Here is a 17,754-nt window from a genome sequence, read left to right on the forward strand (position 1 = left end):
TTAATCACATCAAATTCTGGGCTTTAACAATGTACTGGAATTTTGTAAAACCAATGAAACTAATATATGCAAAACTGAAACACAAATTTTTGCCTCCATACCAGTTTCATGTTTTTTATACAGTTTGTTTGCATACAAACCAACCACATTTAAGTGGATACAGTAGTTTTACACTTACAAAATGCACTTAGTTTAAGATTTTGGTGACAAAATGCCAAATCCTTATAGGGCACTTGTTAGAAAGTGTTTCTGGGTAATACTTTTTTCGGACATACTATTATTTCTGCTGTTAATTTTCATGTACACAAACATGGAGTTCTATTCATTTCTGCTTGTAGAAACAGGTACCGTCATGTAGGGACCCAAATTAAACACAAACAAATATATTTTAGTAGTGTGAAACCAGTGCCAAAATGGATGTTGGTAAATTTGTTTTTAATGCATAGGTGAAATACCTTTAAACCTGTGGTCCCTTTCTGTTCATGTGTTGAAGTGAAATTTCCTAAAATTGTACAGAAAATCAATAAATATGACACAGAACATACATATCAAATAGGAAAGCCACCTTCCAGGTGTTTGTTTAGTGTTTTTACACCTAATATACATATGTATGCTATCAAAAGTCAATAAAATCCTCTTAGCAATAAGAAGCAAATTACATCAATACCCCATGGCAGGCAATGTCTTTGAGAGTAATGGGAAACTGTTTTTATTTGTCATTGCCTGTAATTTTTTATCATTTCTGCTTGAAAGCATATATCTATTTGATGTATATTTAAGTCTACACTGCTCATTCTTATTTTTTGTTAATGTTTTACAGCATCATTTTAATTTTAAAAGTACATAAGAAACAATTAAACAAATGAAACAATAAAATTGACTATGAACAGCAGACCTGTATCATCACTTTCTGTATCTGAAAATGATTCTACATTGGATAACAGTGCTTTTAACTTGTCTACTATTAAAGATGGTAAGTAATATTAAAACTTAAGCAGATTTAATTCTTTTGCTCAGTTATTTTATGCATTTTAAACTACTTTCACTAAAGCCTATGCACTAAAAAGCAAATAGCTTGTTTTGATGTAAATTAGTTTTTATAATATGGTATTACATTAGGCAGAAGGGTGCCTTTTAGGATTAAAAAATGGGATAAAAAAATCTAAATGCTAAAGTATTTAACTACTACATTAAATTTTCACCTAAAATATTTTATTTTTATTTTAGTGGTCTCAAGTGAAAACGATTCAATAGATGACAAATGGTAAGTTAACACTAAACGTAGTTCTTTAGTTGTTAATTGTGTAAATCAAAACGATCTGTGACTCTCCAAGAAGTTAAGTCATGGGGCTTGCTAAAAGTAGTACACAATACCAATCATGATTTATTTAACTTTCATCCAAGATTCTGGCTATGCATGTGTGGCTTAAGTATTTTAAGTTAAACAAATGGAAAAAGGGTAAATTATCGTTTGTAAAACTGAAAGAAATATGATAATATAAGTCTAACAATTTAAAAAAAACCATCCAGGTCAGACCCAGCAGAATCAAATGAAGATTTAATGAGATTAATTGCATCACTTGATGAAAATGAAAGTGATGCCTTTTCTTTCCAAAAAAATGCGGACTCAGACCATCAAGTAAATACTTTTTGGTGATGTTAATTTGTATTTGTTTGTATTTTTTCTTATATTTAATGCTAGGTTTGAAAAATAAGCAAACTGTTCTCAAATTTCTAACAGTTGTGGATGTGGTGCTCTTACTATGTTGTAAACCAACAATGTAGCTTGTATAATGCATAAAACAAAAAGTTTTTACTGAATTTTGATTATTTTCGCATGACAGGTTCAAAAATACTTTTCCTTGTCATGTTTTTGCCGTGCCCTAAAAATTTTTGCATTAACTTTCTGAAATAAAAGTACACTTGACATAAGTTTGTTACATTTTTTAATGTAAAACATAGTAACCTTTATGATCTTCGAAATTAATTTTAGTTGCAACATTTTAAAGTTACATGCACCAACCAATAAGATCAAGAAGTTTTGCAATCAAATTGTTTAATATATGAACTGCCTACATTGTGTGCCCTGGTTTTTGGTAGCACTTTATTAAGCCCTGATTTCTCTCATTGAAGTAGCTCACAGGCATTTCCTGCTTACGAATGTGTATGTGGCATTGCGTGTTACATCGCATCCTTTTTTGTGTTCGGAAATCAATTGTTTTAAATGTCTTGGTTTCCAAATATCAACCTGGTCAAATTTAAGTGGTTTCATACATCAGAAATCACATAGCGACCTTAACAACTAAATTTAGTTGTACCCTATTAAAAACTTTTTCAATTTACATGAACAACTGTGTGAGTTACTGTTTGTTTCTGCATTCAGAAAAAATAAGTTTATATTTTAACATGTCATATTTTTGGTCTTTAAGAATAATTAGATAGCAGGGGAGCAATATCCTTTTTATGATTGGTCCATTTTTAGTTCGTTTTTAACTGAAAATTTATACAAAGATTGTTTTTAACTGAAATTTATAATGAAACCTGCAATGTGACTTTAAGTTTCTTAGGTTTAATGTAGATGAAAGTATAGTGTGTTAACCTAAAAACATTACTATGGTAGTGAAAAATAAATATCGACCTGATATATGTAGCTGAAAATGCTAGTAAAACCATTGTTCTAATGACTGGTAGCTCATAATGCCAGTAAAACCATTAAAGTATTTGGCAAAACTAGTTGGATTAACATAAAGTACTGTTATAAATTATCAAATACTAATTAGACCCTACTAATCTTAATATCTTAAAACCATGATTGTATGTTAAGACTGGGCTATGGTTAATCAGAAAAGGTTTTTGAAAAGGGGACATAGTATGAATATGAACCAATATCTGTCTAATAGTGTATGTCAAAATCCTAAATTAGACCAAGTTTAAACAGATAGCTTTTGAATTGTGGATCACAAAAAAATTTTTGTGTAAAAAAAATTTTTTATTGTTTTCTTCATGAACAAGTTTTTTGGTCATAACCCAGGTTTTACACCTACAATATGTTCTTTGTAAATATATTTGGTGTGTTGGGAAAATGATTGAATGAGATGTGATATATTTATATTTACACATGTACAAAGTTGATAAATATCATTGCAGAAAAAAATTGGAGAGCTGCGGCAAGAAATTCAGGACACAAGAACTCCACTCACCTACCTAGAAGAATTTGAACAGTTTGTGAAAAAAGAGTTGTTGTACATTGGCTCTATACCTATGGATCAATTGCAAAAAGAGGAACAAAAGTTAAAAGAAGAATGTGTAACTAATCAAGCATTGCAGGCAAGTTGTAACTTCGATGTAGCATGTTTGTGATAAAAAGTAATATGTCATCATTTATTTATTTATAGGCTACAGAACAGCAAGGTAGAATTGAGAGACTGGTCAAACTTACTGAACAGGCAAAGGAACGAATTTACCTTGAACTGAAAAAGCAGCAAAAAATAGCTGATTTGAGAGAGGAAAATTTGAAACAACAAGAAAAGACAATTTATGTATGATATGGTATATTTGTTGAAGAATTGCATGTCACTGTCCTGTTTCAGTTTCGTCTATTACCACATTTTGTGCTTTATATTGCCTGTATTGTATGTGTTGTTGAAAATCCCTATGTAAGAAAAAAATGTTTTTAACAAAAGTTAATACCCACTAGTCACAGGCCCTTATTTTGCTTTGGACTGTTTCTTATTTGTTCTGTATAGGAGCAACTGCAAAAAGCATTTCGACAAGCTGAAAATGATTTAAGACATGTGCTAGAAAGGCGAAAAGCAGAAGTCAAATCTTTCTATGGGCATCTCACATTTGCAGACAGTCAGTATGGAGGAAGTAAAGGTAAAATGAAAATTGAAAACCTAAAGAGAAAAAAACAAATTTTTCCCATTGTTGTAGGCAGGCGCTGGAGAGTTGAATGGTCTAAAACACCACAACCTATTCAAATCAAACTTCGATGTGTGCGTGGCATTCGGGACAAAGCACCAGCAGGAAGATATGTTTTAATGGTTTCTCTTTATGACAGGTAACACTATCAATATTTTTAAGTCTAATCGACACACAACTGAAAATCTGATTTTAAACTGCTTTAGGCTAGGAGGTCATGTACTTCGTTGGTCAAAGTTGACTGGGCAGCAGTGGGGAGGGGCAACACTGCCTGTGTTTCATGATGGTTGCTACTCCTCATCTGAGTTAAGTGTAGAGCAGAGTGTCTTCACTGTGTTGCCTCCCCAATGGAAAGTTCAACCAGGAATGATTCTAGCCTTCGAATTGTTTTTGTTGAGAGGTTCTGTTGTTCCTGTAGATCGTGTTGTGGCATGGGGTATGACCAAAATGTTGGTTTTTTATTTGTAGTTAGCTTATCTTTTTCACAAAATTCTATTTTTTCTTAAACAGCACTATTTCTGTATCAACCATTGTGAAAAATTTGTAAAACATATCATTTGTTTTAGGCTGCTTTCCGATTTGTGATGGGCAGTTTAGAATAGTTGAAGGATTCTACAAATTGCCATTGATTAGAGGGCACATGGATCACAGAATTTCAAAGCATTCAACTATAGAAGAATTAGTTGCAACTGATATTGACCACTGGATTGCAAACATGTACATTCAGGTATAATTTAACACAGGATAGTTCAAGACTAAGATCACAAACGGCCACACTAGGGTTTGATGATTACTTGGCAATGAAGAATATGAAATAATGAAGTTTTCTGCACCAAAAAATGACTTTATATTTATGGGTCCCCTTGCCTGAAGAGGACACATATTTTTAAACTAAACAATGTTTCGAGATTCTCCAGAACAGTGTCCTAAAACATTTGAATCATTGAGGGTATGTGTTTGCGACAAAGACCTAAAAAAACAATGGGCATGTATCTGTCGACCAGCAGAAAAGGGGTCTCGGATTCGAAAGATTGTTAGTCATTTTGATGAGTCAGCTGCTGTGTTTTACCGATTAGCTTGACCCATTTGTACTACCCCATAAAATGGTTCAAATTTATTCTAAATTAACTTGTTATTTTTGTTTTGTTTAGATAATTCGTCTTCCAAGATACCTATCTGGTCAAAAAGAGTATGAAGTTGAATTGCAGTTCACATCTGGATTGTTAAGTTACCCTGACCGAATTGAAAATGCAGAGGAGGCAGCAGATGGAGAAAAAATTCCTACACAAGACAATGGAGATGAACTTTCAAATGCAGGTATGTCAGGTATTTTGCATTACAGGTGATGGATATGATTTTGTCAACATAGCTTATCTGTATTTATTTTACTGAATAGTGTGCGATCGCTCTGCTCATTGCACCAGTTCATGCAAAAATATTTTGTTATGCTGTAAAACAGAAGTTTTAAGCTGCGGTAATTTATTAGCAAAAAAAGTAAAACAATTATAAGCAACAAAAAGTAGCAATCTTAAACTTATAATTTACAAAGGGATATGTTTCCATTTTCTTTACAAAGGGATATGTTTCTATTTCGAACCTGACCTATTAATACAGGGGTGGGCAAACTATGACCCGCGGGCCGCATGTGGCCCAGCAAAGGAGTTTATGCGGCCCGCCAAATGTTAGTAAATTTTAAAGAGAATGTTAGTAACGCTGAATAGTATTATGAGCACAGCCGCAGAGTTTTAAAAAATACTGGGTCTGCGACTTGCCGATACCTATACCATGTGCAGTATCTGTACCCGTACCATACTTACTTTCGAACTAAACACAAATACTTTTTATGTGCTTTAGCCTGTTGTTTCTGCCACGTTATTTTGCAAATCGTCACTTGACACAATTTCTTCGTTCGATAAAGGTAAATAAAATTAAAAGCGATTCACGTTTTCAAATACAGCCCACTTTGCACTGTTCACTGTTGATGCCAAAACTTTGTTCACATTCGATCAAGTTTAGGTCGTTGCAATACTTTGCAAACCAACATTAAACACGGCTTTAGAATCGTTGACACAGACCCGCACAACACCTAAAAATGGATACTAAAAGCGACTTGCTTTGTTTAATGTTGGCACAAGAATTTATTAACAAAAAGACGTGGTGTAGCCTATGTTGCAACAAATGCTTGTTTATTTTGAAACAATTGCAATTGTGGCGTTTGTCCAATAATTTCTGTGACAACAAACGTATTTGCACATAGCTGAAAATATACTCCGTTAATATTTTGGACAAAATCAGGGGTGCACAACCTGCGGCCGTACGGCCACATGCGGCTGCGGAGACGGGTTTGTGCGGCTGTGAACATGTGTGTTAAAATACATGCGCTGGCGGCGGTGACATAACTAAAATTATTTTGCCAAATATTTTGATTTTGAAACTGATAAAAACAGATTTCGTGAGACTGGAAAAAAAGATTACCAGCCTATAGTAACTATATGTGTCAGGCTTTTTATCTGCTTATTTTGTGCAAACAATGCAAAAGAACAGGCACCGCAATCGTCACAATACAGATTATGACGTCATAAACAGTTAGCTCTGTTAGCTAAACTTATGCGTCAAGTAATTTTTTAATTTTTTTTTAAGAGCATTTTAGGCTTTAAATGGTATAGATAGTATATAAACCTAATTCTTTACACCAGTTATTTTGAAAAAAAACAAAAAAAAAACAAGCAAGCAATTGGCGGCCGTTGGTGAAATACTATGCGCCCCCCTGAGATTAAGAACTTTTGAATGCGGCCCTTGCCCTGAAAAGTTTGCCCACTCCTGTATTAATAGAACCACATAAAAAATGCTTGTTTTGGCTCATATTATGACAAGTACACTAAAACAATATGCTTTGTTACGTGGCTACCAACATGCAGAAAATAATTGTCGAAAGTATCACTATGCGGTATGGACGAAGGAACATTAAAACAGACATTAGATCAAGGGTTCCCAACTTTTTGACCCGAAATGTCTATTTAATAGCGATTCGTGGCCCACCACGTGCTGTAAATTTGGGCACAAAAAAAAAAAAAAAAACTCAAAAACAGGTGAAATGGTTTCTAGCAATTTATTTTTAATGAGATACATGCTCCTCAAATTTGGCTACAAGATTCAGAATTCTTTGCAAAAATTACGTTTTTCAAAACAAAGCGCATAATATCTACAGTATAACAAAAACAGTAGAATCTGTTCAAATGGCTCTGTGGCCCATTGAAAATGTCTTGGTGGCCTAGTACTGAGCCATGGCCCACAGTTTGGGAACCACTGCATTAGATGATACAGAATTGCTTATAGTATCAAGCATGTCAGTGTGGTATGACCAGACATGGGGTAATTCTGGTTCTCCATTCGCATTCGAATACAGGCTTTACCACCTTGTGCTGTATTCGATTGGTTTTGGCTTTCATTAGATAGTGCATGAATACAAGTTGAATAGTTGATGTTAACTTTTAAATCAACAATTCATGAATTCAAAAGCTTGAGTAAATTTATTCGAATACAGTTCAAATTGTTGCGGGTCTTTGCCAAGCTAAGAATTCATAAGTTCGAATACACGATAACTTTTTACGAATACAATTCGAATTGTTGTCAGCCTTTGGCAACGTAACAAATCGTAAAATCGAATACATGACTGTATTTATACGAATACAATTCGAATTGTTGTAGGTCTTTGCCAAACTAAGAATTTGCAAATTCGAATACACGGTGATTTTTTATGAATACAGTTCGAATTGTTGTCAGCCTTCTGCAACATAAGATTAGTAAAATCAAATACATGACTTTTACGAATACAATTTGAATTGTTCATTACCCCCCAGACCAGGAGTAGTCGAGAATATGTTGCCACATATTTTTGCCAAATAGATTCCAATACAATTCGATTTGGCAGTGAATGTGACCTGATTTGACAGACCTGAACAAGTTTTTGTTTATGTCACGAAACAATGACACATAGAACTTTGATTGTGACGTTACATAAATGCAATTGTGTTACAAAGCTTGCAACATTAGGTTGTTCTCAGCACATGACAGGTGAAGCGTGTTTCGGAAGCAAACATCTCATACAAATTTGGGGAAATTTATGTAATGGATATTTAAATCAGTCAAGCTAATGTGGCAAAACAAAGCTCGTTGGTTTACATTTTCACCGAGAAATTTGCAATGCACAAACCCAAATGTTACTTTTTGTTCGAGTACCTTATAATCGCAACTACAAATACTCGGTGCAGTCGAATTGTTTGCTTCTTACAACAACTAAACAATTGGTGAATACAAATAACTTTTCAGTACTATTGATTGAGTCATTGAGGTTTCATATTTTTTTAGTTTGTGTGTCGGACCCCATTAGTTACCCTACTAGCCCCCTAAAATGGGTCAGATAAAATTTGGGTAGTATGTGGACTATGCTATTTGTAGGTTTCAATTGATGTGTTTTACCTTGTAGCCCCAACATTTACTTAACTAGCCCCCTAAAATAAATGAACTTTTAAAAAACGTCCTAATTATATGAAATTTGCAAAGTTTATTAAACATACTAAGTCCTCAAATGTTATGTTTTGCCCTGTAGCACCACAACTTAACCAACTAATCTCTAAAATGTGTAACCCTTTTCACAATGTTCGAATTGAATGAAAATTGGACAGCTTGTAGAATTTGCTATTCATTTTTTGTTTTACCACATTATGCCACTACTTACTCCTTCGTTTCTTTGAAAAAGAACGTTAAATAGGACATACTTCAAAGAATACCTGGGGTGAACCTAAATTTATATAGTTTGTACTCTACATAGTATTAATATTTAAGCCCAGTCCCGATCACTGCGTTTTACCTTACAACACTAAACTTTCACATGGTTATCTCTTGAAATGCACTATCTACAACTTTGCATGTGTGGGGACCCATGAGTTTCTGCTTGCAGAAACAACTAAGGTTATAAAAGACAGTGAATGGTATGGGACCCAATATAAAATAAGCATAGGAAATATATCAATGTTTTAAAATAGGTTATAGTGTACATGCAAGTGCAATATGTGCTAAGCCACCCTTCTAGTTCGAATTAATACATTTTAAAAAGTACATCAGTATTCATGACGAATACACGCTTGGGGTTTATTTGAATAGTATTTGAATTACATGTTATTGTTTTTGGTCAACTATTCATGAATACAAATACTTGGCATGTTTTATTCGAATACAATTCGAATTACTGTCACTTAAACATTATGAAACTATTTGTGAATACGAATACTAGACTCGCATTATTCGAATTGCTGGACTTTAAAAAGTGCGTACTTGGGTTTATTCGAATAGTATTCGAAATTACATGTTGTAATTGGGTCAAAAATTCATGAATACAAATACTTGACTTGTTTTATTCGAATACCGGTCGAATTGCTGTCACTCAAAAATAATAAAGTATTCATGAATTCGAATGCGGTCATGCAGGTATTCGTAAAGTATTCGAATACAGGCCATGTGTATTCGACCCCATGTCTGGGTATGACAGATTAACCAGCTGTGTACCACCAGATAAAAAAGGTTAAAATACAATGCCAGAAAATTAAAAAAAAATGTATGTGCATTCTGTAAATTTGGTGAAATATTTTTTGTGTGTTAAAAAGGGGGAAAGCACTGACGTCTGCGCACAACAAATGTCAGACTGGGTCTTAATTTCTGTCCAATTTAAAGATAAAGACACTTCAAGCCAGCACTTTATTGTATGCTCTAGTTGTTACATGATTACTTAACTATAGTACTATTACAATGTCTTTCGGGTGTATATCATTTTTTCAAATAGGATATGTTGTACATAAATCACAGCAGCTTTTAAAATAATATAATTATGGGTCCCCTTCCCTGAAGGGGACACATATTGGTTTTGTCTATATTTTTTTTATTTTTTTTTCCCGTCTAACGCGGATTTGTTCCCACGTTTTGGTCAAGAAAGAATGGTTCAAACTTTTTCAAATTTACACACATTATAGATATTGGTCTAAAGATGGTCCATGTGAATTTTGACCCCGTTTGATCCCTCGGTTCACCCACAGCCCCCAAAACGTGAAATTTTTAAAACGGCTATACTTGCTAAAGCACATGATTCTGGAGTTTCATACTTTTTTTATTGGTACATTGCAGCGTATTTTAAAGTATTTTGTGACTTGAAGTTGTATATATCAATTTTCACCCCTTTACCCCCAAATATTTGTTTGTTTCTTCACATGTTAATGAGGTCAGAAATACAAGTGTTACGATGTTAGTTATATTGCGCTGTAAACAACGTTAGTTATGCAATTGTTGTGTCACGCAGTTTTGTGTCTTATGGCGGTTAACGACAGGCCCCTCCTGGCACGATCGGTGCCATATCTTTATCTAACAACATTCGCACGCTGCGAGACAATGATGGCTCACAGAAAAGAAATCGTTAAAAATCAACGTTAATGGTGTGTAAATATGGCATAGTTTCTGTAAAATGGAATATATAGGAAAACCGCTATTCCACTTTAACAATGATTGTGCCCTATTTTTACTGTTACCAAATCAGATATGCATATGTGTGGGGACCCATTAGATTATGCTTGCAGAAATAATTATGTTATAAAGTGCCAGAAAAAAGATAGGGACCCAATGAAATGTAGGTGCCAAATATATACATCTATTATAAACATAGAAATTGGTATATGTGATACATCATTACATATGATGTAGTACAGTATATATAAACTGGCAATATATAGGAAAACCACTATTCTAGTTGCTAAAGACTACAAAAGACAAACATTTGGCGGTCCACCAAATTGTTAATGTTTCCTAATCATGAAAAGCTATTGAATATGTTTAATCAATAAATCAGCCAAAAATGTATGAGATTGCCTTATTTAGGTTTCACTTTTATGAGAGCTTTCCACTTTACAGTTTCTGTGCATTTTGTACCCCAGGCGACACAAAATCAGCATCAAACATGAGCATTAAAATTGGTGACAGACCTGAACCATCCGACACAACGTCTGGGCTGGGTGAAATGACATCTAAAGAAAGTAATGGCGATGTTAAAACAATCAAAAGCAAGTCATTTAGTGTCATCAAAGCTTCATCAATGGAAGTCAAAAAAAGGAATAATTTGCAAACAGTATGGCAGTTTTTATAGATGAAAAAAATCCTCTTTGCCTTCTGACTTTTTGTTGTTAGGTTGACAAGGATAGTGATGGGAATGTTTCAGATAGTGAAGAGCTTCTTCCTGTTGCAGGACAGCCAGGTATTTCCTACAAGATTCATTATAAAAACACAGTGGAAGATTATAACGCCAAGGTAAGCCTATTTTTATTTTGAATTATTCGCTAGTGTTTAAGTGCAGAAGGTTTAAATTGATTTTGATTTTTGGTCAATTTATTGCTATTCCACGATACTTTTTTCATAGAGGGCAACTACACTCATTCCAAAAACACCACTCCTAAATAGACGTGTAACCAGGCCAAAGTTAACTCATTTGGAGGAGCTTGAAAGACATACATTTTCTGTACAACCACCTTTTTCAATGAAGGGACGATTGCAAAGAATTGGCCATGAAAGAGCAGAGTAATATATTACATTATAACTTTTTTGTATTTTAATTTTTTATTAGGCATCATTTCATTATGCCAATTAATGTGAGTAAAAATGACAAAGAGATTTAGTCCTACAACTTTACTAGTTGAAGGCAGATCCACTTTTAATGTCTTTGGCAACAACTGTTCTTTATTCCCCTTGGTCAGTCATATTTTTGTCTACATTACAGGTATGTTGGAAGGATGTTTTTATCTGAAATGGGTTTTTCTCAATGGCAAACTCGGGAATTTTGGACAACAGTTTTGCTTTTGGTTCTTCTGTGGTTTGTGCGACTGTATATACACTACTCCGGACAGTGGCTTTTCTTACAGGTGTGAAAATTTTTACCAATAGTTAGAAACCAGGAATCAAATCCCTAATGTGTACAACAGCATATGGTTATAACAACATTTTGTTTTGCATTTGCAGGCTCTGCTACTACCAGTGAGCTCGTTTGTGTTTTTTCCATACACTGTCAATCTGAATTACCAGGCTGATCTTCTGACAACTGGGGAAGAAATAGGTGTTGTTGTGCTTGGACCTATGTCAAATATAATCATCCAGGTTGCTAATTAACTTGACCTAATATATGCCCAATTTTTAATCCAGCATGCAAATTTCAGATTCTGCTGGTACTAATTTCATGGATCAGTCAAATGGTTCTTGGGACATTTCCACTCCTATTTTCAAAGTTTATCCTTGCTTTCTCTGTATGGGTTGTGTTGGACCCATATTTAATACTGATTGTTGATGCTATTTTGGGACACTATGTGCAATCTCCCATTAATCCCATTGGGGATGCTTTCAAACTTTACTGGCATTTTTTAGATGTTGAAGGTTGTTTTGAAATGTAGATTTTCTATGTTTTTGAAGATATCCCTTAACATTTGTTTCAAATTTAGGTTCTGGCATCATAGGCATTCCAATCACAATATTCCTGTACCTTGTTGTGACATTCATAGCTGCTGTTGTACTATATCTTTACTTCTTGAAGTTACACAATAATGGGCGTATGCTTGATGTATTCTTTCGACTTCATGATGATGAAGATTGTTTCTTCATGCCTTATGACCTTGAGTTAAGCAACCAGGAATTAAGCTATATTGTAAAGAAAGCTGAACAGTGGAGAGGATCAGATGGAGAGCGTCGAAAAGTAAAAGCTATTTATGAGGTCTCAAACCAAATGCTAAGACATTCTTGTTCCTAGGTCTCAGTGTATGACTATATTTGGGATGAAGATTCTGATGAGTTTGATACCATTAAGCAGCAGGAAATAACTACACATATTGCCATACACACACTTCATTTGGATGGACTGCGTGAACTTTATCGCCATTTTCTTAAACTTCCAGGTTTAATAGCCCTTATACTTACATTGGTTACCTCTCCAACTACAGTTATATAGACATAAGTTATCAACCAGTAATCCAGGGCAAACAACATACAAACAAAAAGGCAGCTTTTCCACATAAGCTAGAGTATAATTACTGCTTAACCACATACAGCATTTGTCATGCTAACATTATACTTTTTTTTAACTAGTAACATTTTTATCTCCTGAAGGACACATTAAATTTTACAGGACTGTACTTTGGGTCATTGTGGTTTAGTTATTTATTAGTTTGGGTATGGAACCCCATTCCCCACCCCCCAAAAGGGTAAACTCTTTGAACAACATCTGAATTGGTTGAAATTTGATTCATTTTGTAAATGGATTAGGCAATTTTGTAACAAGGAATTGAATAAATCACAACTACAACTAAATGAATAACTGGCACACATTTTGTAGATGGTGCAATTGTTGAAGTATTTGGGGAACTTGGTTCAGCACATTTGCTTCCTGATGTTAAAACAGCGCTGCTTAAACGGGCCAATAACACGGAAAACATGTTTGGTTCATCAGTAAGGTACAACTTTTAATCTAAATGTTAAAATGTTACAGATGCAAAGCAGTGTAATTAAACAACATCTGTATCTTCACATAGTCCTAGTATGTACCCCACTTGTTTTTGAAAAATTAAAAAACTTTTTTCCATGTAAAACAACTAAACAGTTTCTATGCTAACATTCTTGTCGGGTGAACAAAAAGTATCTTATTTTGTGACTCCCACAAACAGTTGCAGAATTTTTCTCATTTTCTTAAGTCCAAATAGGAAGAAATTGTAATATGTAAACATTGGTTTACTATGATATATTTGTCCTGCAAACTAGGTGGTCAAACAGTCGAACTAAGTGAAATTTATTAACATATTGAGTGCGCTTTTTGTAGCCTTGAGCCAAATGGAACCCCAGCCTTCACAGGTAACAGTTTCCCATCAATGGTTCAAACTCTTCAACTGCCAATCGGTAAGTTACTTTAAAATTTGATCATTCACTTTTAGCTCAAATTTCCACATTTGAACATGATAGGTAAAAAAGAGCGGCCAGTGACGGGAGATTCAATGAAAACAAGAGAAACAATTCGTCGAGACAGCAGCGACTCATCATCAGATAATAATTCAGGCTTTGGACCACCACTTCAAACTCCTTAAAGGTTCTTGGCACGAAGGTGTACATGATTTTTCATGTAGTGGCACTGCACAACTAGCAAAGTAGTTTTTATCTAATCACTGTTTTTATCACTGTATCCATGTATTTTGTATCTTTACAACCCATGTAGAAATAAAACTCAAGTAGTGATTCGACCTAATGTAAGTTGTCTGTAAATGTGGTTGTCAACTCACCAGATGCTAGACATTTCTGTATAATTTTGCAAAAGTTTTGACTTGTAAATGAGTTACACTTCCAATGCATTGTCATCTTTAAAATGCTTTCAATTGTGAATGATAAAAATTCTTTTCAGACCTTGTATTTGCATATGATACACTGTCAATTACCTTAACACACAATAAAAAATGTCGTTTATTTTTTTGTGTCCAGGTTATCAGTGCACTCATATTTTACAAAACTTGGCATTGAAACATTGCATTCAGAAGCCAAAGATTAGAATTTGTCACAGAATAAGTTTTTGTCTATCATTGGTTCATCACCAGAATTTCGATAAGTGGCATTATATATTAACATCTGTTGGGAATATAATGCAGTAATCGAGTGAAACAAAAAAGTTTGGTAGACTGAAACATTTCGTTTGTGAAAATTCAGCAGAAACCAAGCTTTTAGAAAATGTACCACATTAGTGCTTGGACTAATCAAGTTAAGAATGGAGGAAATATATAAGGAACAACCTGTTTTACAAAACATAAGACCTGTTGCTATTGGTGTTTTGTGCCAGATAAACACAATGGAACATATCTGGAGAATCACAACATACAACAATTTTTGAAAGATTGGATTTAAGGTGTGGCCTTATTAAGATTCCACATAGTGGTTGTATATTCAGAATCAGCCCAAACCATTCAAGGCCAGTACTATATTTTAGTTGTATAACTTTGATGGTGGCACAGTGTTAGACAAGCTTGTGTTTTGTCTGGGGTAATGGGTAACAATAGTACACATACAGAGTTTGACTAAGGATAGGTTATAATTGTTGTTAACTGGTAGGGATGTAAATAAAAACTATGCTTAAATTGTTTCATTGCCATGAAAACGGTTTTGATTGGGCATAAAGAGAAAAAGCATTGTCATCGAAAATACCTAGTCAACAAACCAACAGTTGGTTACATAAACCCTATTTTTTCTAAAATTGTAACTTTAAGCCTTAGTAATACTCATAAATACATAATTAAATTCTACTTTATTTGTTTATCTCCATCTTCTTGTCTTTGGACAGCCCGCACTGCAAGAAAGATTTCAACTACCAACACAATAGTTCCAACAACTAAACCAATGCCAATTCGAAGAGCTAAAACCGGAACAAAGGCAGATAGCAAATAAACTGTCACAAATACTGAAGCAAAAAGAGTTACGGCAAAATTAAATCCACTTGTCAATGGAGCTTGCTTTTTCTGTTGTGTCTGTATAGGTTTCGAAATGTTTAAAACCATTTTGTTGTAGTCCTTTTGATCTTGCTGGTTTCTCAGTTTTAAAATTCTTTGCTCCAAGTCCAAGCTGCGTGGTTTAGGAATTAGTTCGGGTAGAACAAAAGTTGCATCTTGTAAGAGTTCATGCAAACCGAGTGTTTTAGTTTTGTAATGCTTCCACCTTGCAATCTAAACAAAATTTATCTATAAACAGAGTACTTTCCCATATATATCGTCACCTTATATAATCTACAGTTTAACAAAAACAGTTTTAAGTAGAAAAATCAGATAGTAATACAAACGCTGACAAAGAAATAAGCCATGTTGTAGGAAGGGTACAAATTGTTACTTAAACGTTTAAAACAAAAAGAAAAATCAGTTCACTTGCCAAATACAAACTAAACTCTGTGTTGGTAAGTTAATGTGCCTTTACTGAGGTCACTACGGATCAAGTTCAGGCAGTTACAGTGCTCAACAAACGCACACTAAACGATGCTTTAGAATGGTTAATGCAACACAACCTGCACATCAGAAACATTTTGGACTCTTTAGTGTGGGCCCAAGTTATCAACAAAAACAGTTTAACAATTTTTAAATACAAGTTGGTGTTATTGTGATGATGACATATGTACAACCCTGTCAAAAAACCGATCGCTATTTTTAAAGTAAATAATATTTTTTATATGTTGACGCTAAGTATCGGGTACCAGCTTGGATCTCAGTACTTTTTGTGTAAAACAGTGGTTCCCAACATTTTGGGAGTCACAGACCCTTTTTATAAATTGTATATATCTGCGAACCCCCTAATTTTTTTCCGATGTTTTTCGTTTCTTGCATTTAACCAACCTTCACAATAAGCCTTAAATCTCATTGAAGTTCTTTACTGTAGCGACAAAGAGATAGATTTTCTAGTGTACAAGATTGATACAAAGTACTATAATTTCCATTGTTCATGTGTGTTGTGATATCACAATGGAGATAACAATCACAAAAAAGTAATTTTTCCTGACCCGAAGGTTTGACAAACAGTCTGCAAGTGTATGCAGGATTGTAAACACGCTTCGAAAACTTATGAATATATTATACTGTTGGTTTATGGTACTAAAAATGTTTACCTCCACCGACCCCATGAAGCCATCTCACGGGCCCCCTGGGGGTCCGCGAACCCCCGGGTTGGGAACCACTAGTGTAAAATATCGCGTATCTGTATGGAATTGAAAACTGGGTATCAGGCCAACCCTAATCTGAATTTCACGTTACCTAAGTGTGTTGAGTTTGCTTAATGTCACAATAATAAGGTAACAGCCTTGGCCTTGACCTAACTAAAACTGCACATGTCAACTTTCTGAACAACAGACAGCGCTAAATGTATTACTACCAATCACCTAAAAGTCTGTTCAATACTACGACCATTCATAAAGCAGAGATGTTTTTAACAACCAGCTGCAAATTGAATTGCCTAATTGTGTACCTGTGAATCATTTCCAAGGACCTCTGGGGCAACACATCTAAGCCTAGAGGAACTGACTGAAAGAACTTGTAAACGTAAAAACGTACACTCGTATGGGTGAAAAAAGATCAATCCAACTAAAAGTTACAAAATGTATAAAACATGTTACAATGCACCAACCAACAAAGTATGAAACTCCTGGTCATGTAATTTCCTAAGCATAGTCATTTTAAACTAGAAGGGTGGCTTAGCACATTTTGCCATTGCACACACACACTGTGGCCTATTTTAAAATGTATCTATATATATATTTCATATTTGTTTACAATAGGTCCCAACACTTGCAAAGTTGTAAATAATGCATTTTACGAAATAAGCATCATCAAGCAGAAAAAGCTTAAAAAACAGTAAAATCAAGATGTGCTTCCTTCAGGGAAAGGGACCAATAGAAAATTAATATTTAACTTTAACTGAATTTAAACTTTGATAGGATTGACTTTGGAAAACTAACTATCGTTATAAAGGTTTAAAGTACTTATTCTTGAGCAATCAAGTAAAAAAATCAGTGCATGACAAAAAATTGGAAACAATCAGTGATCTATAACTGTATACCTTTATTACAGTTTCCAAAGGGAGTTTTCCATTTCTGCCATTTAGGAATTCTTGTACCTCAACTGCAAGATCTTTAGGCAATTTTCCAATATCCTTCTCAACACTTTTTAGGTTACACAAATTTAAATTAATATCCATCTGACAAAAAGTAAATGTCTTTTTATATTTTCAACACAGATATTTTAATGC

At 34.2% G+C, this 17,754-nt stretch overlaps 2 protein-coding genes across 2 annotated transcripts; one reads left to right on the forward strand and one right to left on the reverse strand.

Moving 5' to 3' along the window:
* Nucleotides 1-824: 824 nt before the first annotated feature.
* On the forward strand, nt 825-14,448 carry LOC145213938 (uncharacterized). Its single transcript, XM_080082345.1, has 21 exons — nt 825-973; nt 1,228-1,264; nt 1,531-1,639; nt 3,148-3,327; nt 3,396-3,539; nt 3,747-3,876; nt 3,934-4,060; nt 4,128-4,357; nt 4,488-4,648; nt 5,073-5,238; nt 10,899-11,089; nt 11,149-11,268; nt 11,378-11,535; nt 11,735-11,876; nt 11,974-12,108; nt 12,168-12,381; nt 12,447-12,697; nt 12,752-12,896; nt 13,334-13,451; nt 13,814-13,890; nt 13,954-14,448. The coding sequence occupies exons 1-21, from the start codon at nt 883-885 to the stop codon at nt 14,073-14,075; spliced, it is 3,048 nt and encodes a 1,015-aa protein (XP_079938471.1). The 5' UTR covers nt 825-882; the 3' UTR covers nt 14,076-14,448.
* Nucleotides 14,428-17,713, reverse strand: LOC145213942 (vacuolar ATPase assembly protein VMA12-like). The gene is made up of 2 exons (XM_080082353.1): nt 17,566-17,713; nt 14,428-15,692 (listed from the first exon to the last, which is right to left on the reverse strand). Exons 1-2 carry the CDS (start codon nt 17,701-17,703, stop codon nt 15,273-15,275), a joined length of 558 nt encoding a protein of 185 aa, XP_079938479.1. The 5' UTR covers nt 17,704-17,713; the 3' UTR covers nt 14,428-15,272.
* Between the last annotated feature and the right edge of the window lie 41 nt (nt 17,714-17,754).

Source organism: Phallusia mammillata, chromosome 2 (genome assembly GCF_965637545.1).
Source record: "Phallusia mammillata chromosome 2, kaPhaMamm4.hap1.1, whole genome shotgun sequence".
Lineage (NCBI taxonomy): Eukaryota > Metazoa > Chordata > Ascidiacea > Phlebobranchia > Ascidiidae > Phallusia > Phallusia mammillata.

Bases quoted from the DNA above. Each gene is read 5' to 3' on its own strand.
- LOC145213938 (XM_080082345.1), top strand. From the start codon at position 883: ATGAACAGCAGACCTGTATCATCACTTTCTGTATCTGAAAATGATTCT. The intron at 974-1,227 runs GTAAGTAATATT...TTTTTATTTTAG, and splicing joins CTTGTCTACTATTAAAGATG to TGGTCTCAAGTGAAAACGAT. The intron at 4,649-5,072 runs GTATAATTTAAC...TGTTTTGTTTAG, and splicing joins TTGCAAACATGTACATTCAG to ATAATTCGTCTTCCAAGATA.
- LOC145213942 (XM_080082353.1), bottom strand. From the start codon at position 17,703: ATGGATATTAATTTAAATTTGTGTAACCTAAAAAGTGTTGAGAAGGAT. The intron at 15,693-17,565 runs GTATACAGTTAT...AATTTTGTTTAG, and splicing joins CTTTGGAAACTGTAATAAAG to ATTGCAAGGTGGAAGCATTA.